We start from the raw sequence: 14612 nt of genomic DNA on the forward strand, positions 1-14612 counted from the left end.
AACTATCGGCTTTGCACTTTTACCCTCATAAGTTAAGGAATGCTTTTTAGTTTATCTGCATTTGATCTGAGCTATTCAAAATGTATAGTCTGACTCGCCACAGCCCTCGCAGTGAATTAAACTAGTGAATTTGTGACAGACAACCGGATATGGTAGATCCATTAAAAATACATGATGAAGTAGACCTCAAATTTACTTGCTGTATATTTTCAGTCAGTACCCATTTAATAGCCCATTTCTATAGTTTTTGTCTATTTTTTTTCTTGTACTATGCAGTAGAAGGAAGTAAAAATCTAAAAACAAACAAATGGTTTCCAAAATCCAGTGTCGTGAAAGGTTCATAACATATGACATAACAATGAGATTTTAAGCAGTTTTAGCCAGATTTACACAGGTTTTGTCTTAATTGGTCTCAAGCACCGAGTCTGGCATGTTTTGAGAGGGTTAGTCGATACCGTGTTAAGGGGTAACTCCATAAAACCTAACCACGTCCACTCCCTCTGGAGTTTCTTTCTACCCTTTCATACATCAGTACTTCTTCTGTCTCCTCTGCCCGTGCTGTCCAAGATTCAGACTCAGGTTTCCAACCATGCACCGTGGGGAAGCGTGCCTAAAAGAAAACAACGTTTCATCATCCAGCCGAAAAAAAAAAAAAAAAAAAAGTGGTTCACAAAGTGGTTTTTGATCAGCGAGCGAGCCATTGTCTCCACGGTAACACCCCACCCCTCACCCCCCCTCCTGCCATCATAGCAGCTTTCATCTGTCACTGTGACCAGCAGGCCGGCCAATACCCTCGCAACAAAGAGATGTAGCAACACTTCACTATCTCAATTACAGAGCCAGGTAGCTGCCTATAGACAAAGCCACAACCTGTGCTGCCATTGACGACGCTGCTATCAATACAGGGTTCTTCCATGAAAGAGTAGGCCCTTCCTGGAATTTCATCGTGAAATACATATCTTTCAATGATACGCAAATATTCTGGTTTACTGATTTGCGTAGGACCTTGACATAAACAATCTTATTGATGTACAGAATAAGACAGGTTAATGACAGTTAATGACTCATCACCTCACAGTTTCTTGTAAATGTTTGCACTTGGAAGATATCTCAGTGATATGCAAACTTCTCTCACCAAATCACATTCATACTCTATTAATTCATTACTGTACTTGCATTTCAGTTAAATTTGCCTTAGGCCAATTGTACTGTCATTTGGTTGTACTGATACAGCAACAAAATGTATATGTGTCCTGTAGAAGGAAGGGCTGTGTAAGGGTTATTGTGTTTTCTGGTTTTCGGACCTTAAGTTCAGATGGACAAAAAGTTTTACATTAGTACTGTAAAGTTAGCTCTTCAATATGTCACACAAGAACATCAGTCAAAATAGACTGCTTGTTCTGACTGTCAGTTGAGTTTGCATAGTGATCCAGAAATGCTTTTTCTTCAAAGCCTGGAGGGTTTTTTGGGGGGGGTGGGGGTTGGAGGTTGGTTTTGACATGTGTTTACTGAGGCATTTGCCTCTTATACTTGAACCTCAGTTCTTTAGTCTCATGTAGAGAGAGCACACTGAGTTCACTTCAAGGGTTGTGTTCCAGGATTCTCCAACAGGCTTTGAAATTGATTAACAGAGCTTTACAAATAGCTCTTAACCACATACACACATGCGCGCACACGCACACACACACACACACACACACACACACACACACACACACAAACTTTAACACAGCCATGTAGATAGTCCATCAAAACTATGAGCAAAAGTATGAGCCAATGTTGGCGTTTATTGAAAACGCAAGAATTTAACAAGGAAAGCCAGGGTTTTGTAGTTCCTCTTTGCCTGATGGCCTTGGTAGCCACATTCATTGCTGGGTAATCTGTTAAGTCATTGCATAGATTTCTGTGTGGTTACTGTTACTCTCTCTTCTTGTTCATTCGGAGCATCACAAAAATCTTCATTCATCACCATGATTCAGCTTATTCATCTCTAAAATGTGTGCCCCCCCTACATCTGTCCAAAGACCTAACACCTTTTAAAAGTCCTGAACACGCAGCTGGCATTTAAGCTCATCGCGCTACGCTGACAAAACGAGTTGTGTTTGTGTCTCTGTCTTTCAAACGCACGCCGCATATGCCATGTTAGTCTGTCTGTCTTTATCCGTCCCCCTGCTTTCTCTGTGATCCCACTGTCGCTGGTTCTCTGTGGTGTGAAGCGATGCAAGGTGACAAGTCAGAACGAGTTTCGCTCCGTGTCAGCTTAGTTCAGTCTCCCAACTGAACTGCAGTATATTTTAGGGTGTGCGTGTGTGTGTGTGTCTGTGTGTGTGTGTGTCTGTGTGTGTGTTTGTGTGTGTGTGTGTGTGTGTGTGAGTGTGAAAAGCCAGCTGTCAATCAGGATGGTTCACAATGTTCGAGAGAGTTCCCAAGTGAAGTTGTCTCAGTGCCATTCCATTGGCCGCTTTGTTTTCTTTCTTATGCCTGGACTACTGAGCAAATATGATTCACCTCAGATGTTTGCAGTGTCATTCTTGTTACTATTGTCTGGAGATCAGTGGCCGCTCATAATGTTTTTGGAAGCAATGTGAGAGTATATGTGCTAGACACACCGGCCACTGGGCTCCACACAATCTTTCTGTGTATGTCTGTCCATTTCTCAAAATGAAAACAGAAATGCTTGATTCTGTCAAAAAAAAAACCAAACAAACAATGTCTGATTTATTCTGTCACTGGCTTAAAGATTTGCGCTCCAATTTTTTTGTTTGTTTTTTTTGTTTTGTAGATAAGTACACTGTGTTGAGAGTTAAAGCAGGCGTGGGAGAAATGCAAAATGCCATTTTTACATCTCACCCTTCCAGGTATCTGGCTTCTCAGAGATTCAAGAAAAAAAAAACAAAAAAAAAAGCTTTGTGTGCTGACTGTTGTTGTTGTCTTTTTTTTTTCTACTCATCCCTGTCTCTCCAAAAAAAAAAACAAAAAAAACACCCTCCTCCTCATCCTCCCATTGGCCTGTTCCCATTTCTTCCTTTCGTCTGTCCATCCTTCTAACCGATACATCTTGCATCTTGCGAACTCCCATAGGCGCAATTGGACGGCACGGCAGTCAGGCAAGATGAGGCTTGCCACGAACCGCAGACAGATATCACGCTCACGCTCAGGCCTTCGTCCAATCATCTGTCACCTGCATGCTGTGCCCCGCCTCTCGACACAACCCTGAGACACACGTTTGCTCTTCCTTCGCGAACCGTTTTCTGTCAGCACTGAAAGTCCTTCCCGCACTCTGCTTGCCTCAGGTCCATGTAGGTAGAAAGTTTCCATATAAGCTTCAAAAGTTAACTCACTGGCTTTTTGTTTTACAACTTTATGGAGTCTTCTGACCTTGGCTGAAGGTACAATCTGTTAAGCATCTACTGCTCATGGATGCTGTAAGCATAGACCAGTACTCTTCAACCACCAACAGACTTAAATTAAGTCAAAGTAAAATGAATCTTTGTTTTTAATCCTAACTCTGACATTTGCATTATTTAAAGCTGATGTACAGATGAATAAAATTAACTTACTTTGAAATAGTTTCAAGGGAGTACTGAGTAAAAACAAAGCCAAAGTGCTAAAAGATCTCAGGATAGGAATACAAATGAATCTTTATGCCTTTGGGCCAGAATTACTTAAAAACAGCTGTGGCCTTTGTTCTGCAAGCTGACATTTGCAAAACGTGTTCAATATTCAGACTGCTCTTGTAGAGAAATGCCAAGCATCGGGTGTGATGTTTATAGCCAGGTTCAAACAACAAATGAAATAAAGATAAAAGCTCTTTTACAGCCAACGTACTCGCTTTAAAAAGTCTAACGCGTGGCCACACTCGCATCTATAAACCTGGAGAATTGCAGCCTAGAAACATTCAATTTCTTAACTTGTAGATCCATATCTAAAATGAGGCTCTCAAGTATTGTTTTCCCCTTATACGTCAAATGATTGGAAGCGCTTATCAAACCGAGACGCTGAGTTTTCTTGCTCGTATATTAAGTCGATTCTTATCTACAAAGAAAACTTTTGTCAGCAGAGAAATCATATTTTTGTACGTCTGTTAACCTCCTTTGAAGTGATAGCGACTAGAGCGACCTCCGAGAGCGTTAGCAAGAGGACGCGGAGCTTCAGCGTTCGCTTTGTCGTGTCACTGGCAAGATGGCTCCTTGCTTTCAACAGATTTCACGTTTTGACTCCTTCAGCACCTCATTCACGTTCTTCACTCTTCCGCTCTGCTTTCTCCACACCCACCCTCATCACACCTCTTCACTCTCCTCACATGTTTTGTAAGGCCAGGTCCCTTCCAAAAAAATTTTTAAAAAGTCCCCCCCCCCCCCCCCCAGGCCCCCCTCCCAAGGCTTTCCACTGACCCGTCTGAAAAGGACTGGGGTAACCATGGACTCGTTCTCAGCAATGGCCAAGGTCCACTCCGATCTCCATTGGCAGGTTCAACTGGGCTGGAGAACTATTTTAGACTCCCCCTCCCACTCCACACGAGACGGCTTTTTTTTTTTTTTACCCCCTCGCTGAACTCTCCGTGGCCCCTAAGGCAACGTCGTACCTCCCCGTGAGTGTTAATATTTTAAAAGCTTCCAACAAAACCACCAAAAAAAAAAAAAAAAAAAAACCTGCTAATGCTGTGTGAAAGGCAGTTTCATTTTTTATGACAAGCAATTTTCTTTTAGTTAAAGGAGGGAAACATAAATCTGTCTCTAGAAATTAGTACACTGGGATTCTTTTTTAAAATTCCGTTTTAGAATGATTGGTTTTTGTGATTGGAGCAGACTTTAATCTTCAGCGGAAAAATTCACAGTTAGTAATGTTTTGGACGCTGTATCCCTTGGGTCTCTGCCTAGCCATGAAGTTTTAAAATGTTCGTTTTTGTTGACTATTAATGCCTCTTTCATGAAACGAATTAACTGCCAGGGGTCTTTTTTTTTTTTTTATTAAGAAACGTAGGAGTGGTTACTCTGAAAAGCATTGCTTTTCACCTCATTCCCATACAAAAATGTATCCATTGTTTTACCTTACTGCAGCTCAGTCCTTTGTCCTTTCTGTATTGCCTCCTCTCCCATTCCGTCCTTCTCCTGTCCTATTTCTACCCCCCATTTCTGCCCTGCTCACGCCTCCTGTTCCTTCTGTATTTCTGTCTCATTTTTATCCTATTTATGTCCCACTCGTGGCGCTCCCATCTTTTATCACAATCGACTTCACGTGAGCAATGTGTTATGCCTCAAATCATTTACTTACTAACTCACTCACTCACTATCTTCCTCTTGCTTTCTTCTTGTTTGTCTGTGTGTGTTTATCTGCTCATTCACTCATTTGGTGTCTAACTCGCTCGCTTGCCCCATCACTCACTCCCACGTTGTGATGGAATGCCTGCGCTCATGGCCTCCGCTATCTCTTAAATGTCTGGAAACTGAACCCTGGCCTGGTCATTCCGTGTTTTTCCTGCCCTTTATCCATCATGCCGTCTTATCTCCTCCTACCATCACCCCGCTCCCGATTCACCTCACTTTTTATCCACCCTTACCTTTTCTCTCCTTTGACTCCTGTAACAACCTTCACCTCCTCCTCCTCTTCTTTCTCTCTCCTCCTTTTTTCTGTTTCCTCCTCTGGGCTCCACCTCCTCGTCCTTCTCCCTTCCCTTCCCTTCTCTTCTCTTCCCCTCCTTTCTCTCTCTCTACCTCCCCCCCCCCTCCCCTCCCCCCCTCTGCAGGATGATAAAGAAATCGACCTGGAGCACCTTCACCGCCGGGTTAACAGCCTGTGCACGGAGGACGAGAGCCCCCACAAGCAGTTCTCCACCTCCTCCATTGACCTGACGCCTCTGGACATGGACTCTCTGCCTGCGGCCCGCCAGGCCCTGGAGCAGATCAGCGACTTCCGCAACACCCACATCACCACCACCACCTTCATCCCCGAGCAGATCCAGACGCTCAGCCGCAGCCTGTCGGCCAAGGCGGCCGCCGGATTCGCCTTCGGGGCGGTGCAGGACCACCGGACTGGGGGGCCCTTCCGGCAGCGCGCGCCCAACGGCGGCTTCTTCCGCAGTCCCATCAAAACTATGTCCAGCATACCTTACCAGCCCACCCCGGCCCCCAACTTCAGTTACGGCAACGACCCAGACCGGGGCACATCCATATGAACGTCAGAGTATAACCACGGAGAGAGATGCAGGGGAAAATAAATATTACAGAGAATTAAAAAAAAAAAGAGATATATGTAAATAGAAATCTTTTTTTTTTTTTTCAGTTTGTCTTTTTGGGGTTTTTTTTGGGGGGGTGGGGGGGGGTTTGGCTTTGCTTTCGTGGGCTGAGTGGGGGCACTTCTCCTGACCTGAACTCTCCTCTGAGGTGAGGAAGGCACTGAATAGCATTGTTGTTGTTGTATTTGTCAGGCAATTTCTGCTGTGAACAAGATGATCCGTTTACTTTGACTTTTTCTTTTTTTCTTTTTTTTCTTTTTTTTTTTTTTTCTTTCGTCAAGGACTTTAAAGTTGGGGAACAAACATAAGATAAAGATTAAAAAAAAAAAAAAAAAACACAGAAAGAAGAACAACAAACAAAGACTATTGTGGATCTTATGACGCTCAGATGTTTTCATTTTTTGGTTTTGTTTTGTTTTGTTTTATTTTGAGCAAAAACACTTTCTCTAACGGTTTTTCACAATCCTGCAATAACGCGAGGCTCTTCGGAGAGACGTCGAGTCGGCTTCGGGAAATCGACTTCATACCTTACTCAGTGTTCAGTAACTGCTTCACATCGCCTCCGTCTGAAGTAAACGACTTGCACGACATGGTGACTTAACACTCTACGTCTAAGCCTAACACCATGCTGTGAATAGGACCCTAGTACGGCAGTACTCCACTAAGGTCCACAGGCCTGGACGCAATTATCTGTGGTTCTACAAACCCCTCACCTGTTTCGTGCCATCTGGTTGATGGTGAGGCCCTGGATGATGCGCAGAGGTCACTTAGGAAGAGACACAGACTTTAAAGATCAATTAAAACATCACAAAACAAGGAGCGGAGATGCAGCTGAAAGGCTCATGAATATCTTTTATCGAATTTTCTTTAAGAAAAAAAACTATATATAGGCTAACAAATCTTAATGAGTGGAATGTGTTTGATCAGAGCGTTTAATTAAAACAAAATGTTGGTAGTTGTGTGTTCTTTATTATTTACATGTTCTTTTCTTTCTTTTTCTTTGCATTTGTTTTTCTTGACTGCTTGAGTGCCATCAGTGTACTCTGGTTTGCGTAATGGTATCATCTAGTTTTTTTTTTTTTCTTTCTTTCTTTCTTTCTTTCTTTCTTTTTTTTGTTTTTTTGGCTGTAACCGTAACTATGCCAGGACTTAACAAACAACATTTTTGTACAATAGTTTCATTGTCTGTGCCATCAGCCTGAGACGGTCTGTCGCTCTGTTTAACATCAAGGAGACACCTTTCAGAAGAGATTCTCTGTTAAGGCTATAGTCAGATGACCTTTTTACCTACCCAGTATCTGTCCTAAATACAGATGACAACTCTTTGGAGAGTTATTTGAAAAAAAAAAAAAAAATCTTTCTATTTCATTTTGTAAATGTTAAGGGGTAATATTTATCTAACTTTTCTTTTTTTTTTAGGTAATAATTGTTAAATGAGGCCATCGACATATGTTGAGAGAAACAAACAAACAAACAAACAAAAAAAAACAAAAAACATTTTGAGGAGGTTTAAAAAAGAAAACCCTTTTCACTAATACTGTATTCATATTTACTAATGTTAGTTGTTTAGAATGAGCTTTGAGTTTGTTATCCTCAGACTAATTCGCAAAATGTTGTGTGTAGAGAGCAGCAAACAGTGTTTGATGCAAGCATTCTAGATGTACTTTTTTCTTAAGCAACGGCTACTGAACGACAATAGGAACAATTTTTATTTAGTATCTTTTTTCTTTTTCTTTTTTCTTTCTTTTTTTTTTTTTTTTAGAATAAACGAAGAAACATTAAAATGCATATTTTACATGCTGGTACATTTTTGGGGGGTGGGATTTAAAAAAAAAAAAATTCCAGTAAATCTTAAGAGCCTAACATTGAGTTAGCGACCATAACACAACATTGAGCTCTCTTCTGTCCTTCTGACAGTAAAGCATTCCCATTCTGATCTCATCTCCTTTTTGTCGATTTATAAATAAGGAAGCAAGTTGGGATTTTTTTTTGTTGTTGTTGTTTGTTTTATTTTGTTTTGTTTTTTCGGTAAAAAGAAGCATGCAAAACTTGCTATGCCTGTAACATTTTTAATTTCATACATAGTATGTATAGCATTACTCAGTCATTTTCAACTGATTATAATGTACAGTATTTAATATAGGCCTATTTTGTTGTATGTGTTGCATATTATTCAGATGGAACAAATTGAGGCCTCTGTTACAAGTGGCAAAGCTTTCTGTGTATAATTTGTCTAATAAACATGTTTTCTACAGTGGTCTATTTTTGTTTTCTTTGAAATATTAGAGCAAGGACATAGTGTAACTCAGCGCTCTAACCAGTATGAGAGTAAAGGATGATTAGCTTATGTGCATTTTGCATTGGGGATGGATGTTAATATATGACATATGTTTGAGTGTTCTCAGAGTTTCATATTACAAGTGACAAGGCAAGTGCTGTTAACTGTTTGAATGAAAGAATGACACACTAACCATATTCTAGTACTCTCTCTCTCAGACGCAAGTCATTTAAACAAACATATGCTAGTCCGTTCTTGCTTCCATGCGATCACTGATTGTGATTTGATAACCAAAAATGACCAGTACTCCAGAACAGCTCTAGATGTGTACAGTTGTTTGGATGTTACACGCGGTTAGAACTCCCACATTCAATTTAATTTAGTCGTACATTACTGTCAACAAGAATCTAGCTTTGTTCTGTTTACATTTCTGAGACGTCAAGACGGTCAGATTAAAAAAAAAAAAGAAAAAAAGCAGCTTTCACAGGATTACCATACAACTTTTCACATGGTACTCTCCTTGGCCCATGCAGAATACAAGGTAATGTTGTTTGACTCTGTGGTGAATGAACAGGTCCACTCTCACTAGCTTGTAAAAGCTTTTATACTCTGTTTACTCCTAAATCGCAACAGTCAAGTAATATATTATGTATCTACAGATATTATGTGTCTACAATATAAACGCAAAGTGTTCAATATGCATAAAACTAGAATAGTAGACTAAAGCACATAGAAATAGAAAGGTATAAATAGAAATGGTGGTAGGAGGATTTTGTATGAACTACCACTGCCTGCCACTAGGGGCTCCAAAACAAAAGAAACGGTAAGCCCATGGGAGACTTTCAAGGGACCAAAGTTAGATTCTGTCCAAACCAGCAGCTCAGTGCATTATCAGTGTTGTTGCTTTTCATAAAGATCTGCAATCTCAGATTACAACGGGTTTTTAATTATCCATTAAGATTTAATGCCGTTGCTATCTTTTGCATTGCTGCATTTATGTAGGTTACAAGTCATTATAGTCATATCATTACGAATTCTTATTCCATAACTTTAACCTGAATATTTACGCAATCAACACTGGGTATTACAAGGATCAGAGAAACTGCATCCATGTTATGTATTGTTAACTCATGATAGCCCTCATGTTTTACAATAGGGCTTTATGAGTATAGAGTGAAAACTGAATGTTATCGTTCATGAATCCAGGTCTGAGAATACAGGTTGTTAATAATCAAAATGGAAAGTTTTTAACTTTGAAGCAAAGAATGTTTTCCATTCAGCGATTCAAAGAATTCAAATAATAATAATTCATTCTGATGATAAGTTTAATACTTTATATCAGAGATAGCCCTGGAAATGCATCACAGAGTACAGCATTATATATTATACAAACATTTATCCTACATTTATCCTTTTGTTTATGAGAATGATTATATTTATGATGTCTGCGGAGTCTTAAAACCAGTTGAATACTTTTGAAATTTAGTTACCAAAAAAATAAATGTACATTGTATGCCAAACTTTTTTAACATGTTGATTTTACCTTGTTGGCAGCCTGGAAATACATAGGTCTATTCTGAAGCACACATACACCCCCTACCCCATTTATTTAACTGGTTGAATTCAGCTATAGTTCTCTTTACAAAATGTATCGGTGTGGGCCCATCTTAACCTACGTGGGTGTTTCCAGCTGAAGCGGAATTTGAAAATGAGCCACTAGAGGGAGCTTCTAGCACCATAGTAAGAGAATTCACACGTCCAAAGAATTTAGACGTGCACTCACCTTTGCTGAAGACCAAATTAACTGTAAGACCCAGTCGTCCCGAGAGTTGTACGCATTATATCTTATCTTGACAAAGAAGTCTAACTTTGCATGTGCTTTCAAAAACTAAGGTACATAATTTTAAAAACTTTACCGATATTTGAAATGTTTTCAAAAACGATAAGAAATCAACAATATTAAATCTTACAGAGGCGCGCTCAGTCTTCCACTTAGCCTGTGTGCCAAATTTCCATTTCGCGGGAGCACCTCCAGAATAAAATTTTAAGGTAAAGTTCTAAATCTTATAGTCATCGCTATGATATACAGACAGGAAATATGCCGATTAATTGTTGATTATTGTACATTTAAAAATGTCTTAATTAAATGGAACAATGTAATTATGATGATATTAATTATAACACAATCAGGGTATACCACCACTACTGCTGCAACTACTAGTACTACTACGACAAAAATAATTAAATAATTAAATAAATAAATAAATAGCAGCAGCAGTAGTAGTAGTAGTAGTAGTAGTAGTAGTAGTAGTAGTAGTAGTAGTAGTGATAATAATAATAGTAATAATAATAATGATAATAATAATCATCACCATCATCATCATCATCACCATAGCATAGGCCATTAATATTAACAGTACCTTGTTATAGCCCTTTATATTAATATTTGCTATTTTAATTCCTTTCATCAAGTGCGTGATATCGTCGTTTCCCAGGAGACAGGAATGAAGAAAGCAGCACGCAGACTTGATCACGCTGGAAGCCCCCATCGAGACACATTTTGTGCCCTTTTTTCAAAGAGTTCCTCAGGCGTGTCGAATGGAACATAGAGTCGCTATTGTCCGCCAGCCACTTTAATAATCGACAGCAACAATATCCAACCTGTTGTTTGCTTTAGGAACTCTTCCAAGACATGCAGGGCGACTGGCTGAGGCTCCAGTGGGGACGGACTCAGGCGCCAGTCCCGAGCCTTTTTGCCCACTGAATTCATGAATAAATGTAAAAAGATTAATGTCATTTTTATTTCAGAAATCAGCAATTTAGACCTCGCATTCCACCACATGTTGTGTTTTTTTCCATTAAATATAAAGTACTGTGCAAACACATACTGAATAATTTCAAGAATAACGCCTCATATTTATGCATTGCTGAATGCCTTTACAATATTTTTTTCACACTTGCTTAAGGAGCAGCATTAGACAATGGCCTAAAGACTTAAATTATTTGTTCTGCGGTAAATTCCCCTAGACTACTCTTAATGGATTTTTTTAAAATGTTATTTAAAAATGATTAAATATCAGCTTAGATAACTTGTCAACTAGTGTGAATAACTCTTACATCTCTGGTTCTTTAGTATAGTTTCGTTAATCCCTTTTTGTTTGACGTTATGATTTTATTTCATTTACCTGTCGTTATTTTTCAGCCATTATCATCGAATAAAAGTCATGTTGAAAACGACTGTCGTTTCGTGCAGTGAGAATAAAAGGCATGTTGTATGGAGAGGATTACTGTCAAAGACATGGATGTGACTCACACACTTCTTACCCATTTTTTCTTTCACTGACCGAAGCAGGTGACTGTAAAAGCACTGTCGCGCGCCCCGATCAAGTTTCCGAGCCCTTTTACCAACAGGGCGTTCCTTAAGTCGGATCAAAAGGTTTTGAACTTGTTCAAAAGAACATGAAACGCAAGATGGCTTTACCAGTCATCGAATACAGGCGCGCTAAATTGCCAATGCGCACAAACCTCAAAAAACGATTGTTTATTCAGAAAGTCGCCCGTTCCTGAGATAGACAACTGATAGAGTTGTTTACAACATAGACTTTAGTTTGATATATTTTCTTTTATTGCACTATCGTCACATTTTTGCTGAATAAATAAAATAATGCATCAAATTATTTTTCTTCGTTGTAAAAAAAAACCTTTAGATATGTAACCAGGTCTAAGTTAACCTGTTTATTAGACTTTAATATCATGTTTTACACACACACATATACATATATATATATATATATATATATCATGTTGCTCGAAATATTTTAACTCAAAAAGCATTGGATTCAGAAGGCTCAGCATTATAAATGCCCAATGAATACAATCGTCATTAAAAATTAATGATCTCGTATGATTATTATTATTATTATTATTATTATTATTATTATTATTATTATTGTTGTTGTTGTTGTTGTTGTTGTTGTGCAAAACAAAAAATTACATGTGAACCAGACTCAGAATGATCTTTGACATTTTCCCTTCTTTGTGGTTAAGGTGTGCGACTACTCGCAAAGTCTTACTGTTGTCATTGTTGTTCCTGTTGTTGTTGACGTGTTTTTAAAGGGAACTGACTTGAACAAGCTGATAAAGTAATTTAACAACATATATTAATTATACGACGTGTAGACTTTCTTTTAGTAAAGTGAGATCCTATGATCAGGACAAATGAAATACTGAAAGTATAACATTATTTTAAGTGTAGACTATATTTGACCGTTTTTCACATCTCAGATGAACAATAGGCTATACTTGAAACACCCCTCATTGATATTGTATTTCCTTAGCTGGACATTCATGCAGTTTGACTCATCTTTCTTTTAACCGCTAATTTTAATGTGCTGCACATTCTGTGAAAGAATTAGTATTTCCAACACGATTTAAACTCAGCCCAAGCCGTCCACATTCCTCACCAACCTGTATCTTTCTGCGTGCGTCCTGTGGGACGACCCATTGTGATTATAGCGCTCTAGTTAAACAACTCTAAACCGCGGCATTATCAAAAACAGTTTGCCCATAATAACCTCTCTCGGGTTTACTGTGAGCTCTCATTGGTTGCTTACACGCGCCTGCCCCAAGTGCTCTTATTGGTCAAAGCGCCACGCGACCAGCTTGAGAAGGGGGGCTCCCAGGCGCGTGCCGCTTTTAAAACCGACGCATCGTCCTGAGATGTCAGTTTAGAACTCCTCCTCACAACACAAAACGTGTAACAGGTGAAACAAGAAAACTGCAGAGGGCAATTAATTTTTTTGCCTGACTTTTTGGGCTCAACCACATAATTTATAAACGAAATGGATGGAATGAACATGGACAGCGTAAGCAAAGATGCGAAAGAAATGACTGAAGTAGGAGTCCAACACTCCAGCATGGGGAGGGGGGAGCAGCGTGAGTACCCACCAGCTCTGGCACTCATAGACAGCAGTGACCCACGCGCCTGGCTGGCTCCCGTGCAGCCTGGCACCTGCGCGGCACACGCCGAATACCTGCTGCACTCGCCCGGCTCGAGCGTTGAAGGCGTGTCTCCAGCTTTAAGTCACAGCTCGGGCTTCAGAAAGAGCAGCAAGAGTCCTGTCAAAGTACGCGAATTGTGTCGGCTCAAAGGGTCTGTTGGCCCCGACGAGGGTAGACAGCGAGCTCCGTCCAGCAAACCAACCAATGTGGTGCAGAAGCAGAGGCGTATGGCTGCTAATGCGCGCGAGAGACGGCGAATGCACGGACTGAACCATGCTTTTGACGAGCTGCGCAGTGTCATCCCGGCCTTCGACAATGACAAAAAGCTCTCCAAATACGAGACTCTGCAGATGGCACAGATCTACATCAATGCGCTTTCCGATCTGCTTCAGAGCCCAGCGGCTAAAGTAGACTCGCCAAATTGCAACCTGTTGTCTGCCAATGTCTACGAGGGAGACAGGTCTCCCCAGGGATCACCGACCTCCTGTCGAAGAGGCACAGGTCTCCCTGTGCAGCTTACGGGAATGCCATTTCCATTCGAGGATGGAACGTTCACTTCTTTCATGGATCAAGACATGCAGTCTCCCACAGGAATGATGAAGTCCGGCTCGGAGAACAGCAAAGACTCACCTCGGTCGAACCGCAGCGACGGAGAGTTTTCACCGCATTCACACTTCAGTGACTCAGACGAAACACACCTGGATTTACAGAGCGAAGACGAACTCTCTGAATTGAAACTGCGAAGCCACCACGCATTTTAGATTGTTTTTGACAGACTGTCACATATCGTGTCAATCATATTTGGAGCTCGTATAGCCTATCCTTCGTAATAGGTAGCTTTATAAATCCATTTGATTGATTCTCAGAACTCTACTTAATGACCTTATTGACATCAAAGTTTTTGTCATGTAACTGATCGCCAATAGAATTATCTGCCTTTCCTTGACTTGGGATCCCTATGCCATGTCGACTGTCGCGCACAGCACTGCCATGGGCTCTTGAATGTCATGTACAACAAGCTGTCTTCCAAGAAATAACTTTTCCCTGTTTATGTACATGTGAAAATATCAGAGAATTTTCGATTTAGTGATCATGATT

General features: G+C 40.2%; 2 protein-coding genes across 2 annotated transcripts in view; both read left to right on the forward strand.

The window, feature by feature from the left end:
- The window catches only part of grid2 (glutamate receptor, ionotropic, delta 2), a 279373-nt gene extending 273198 nt beyond the window's left edge, over positions 1-6175 (forward strand). The window contains exon 16 of the mRNA XM_030783937.1: positions 5747-6175. Coding sequence (XP_030639797.1) covers positions 5747-6175 — 429 coding nt within the window. The remainder of the gene's footprint in view (positions 1-5746) is intronic.
- Positions 6176-13369: 7194 nt separating this feature from the next.
- Positions 13370-14275, forward strand: atoh1a (atonal bHLH transcription factor 1a). The gene has a single exon (XM_030789447.1). The coding sequence runs from the start codon at positions 13370-13372 to the stop codon at positions 14273-14275; it is 906 nt and encodes a 301-aa protein (XP_030645307.1).
- Positions 14276-14612: the final 337 nt, after the last annotated feature.

Source organism: Chanos chanos, chromosome 1, assembly GCF_902362185.1.
Source record: "Chanos chanos chromosome 1, fChaCha1.1, whole genome shotgun sequence".
In the NCBI taxonomy this organism is placed as follows: domain Eukaryota; kingdom Metazoa; phylum Chordata; class Actinopteri; order Gonorynchiformes; family Chanidae; genus Chanos; species Chanos chanos.

Excerpts from the sequence above, each read along its gene's own strand:
- atoh1a (XM_030789447.1), top strand. The coding sequence starts at position 13,370 with ATGGACAGCGTAAGCAAAGATGCGAAAGAAATGACTGAAGTAGGAGTC.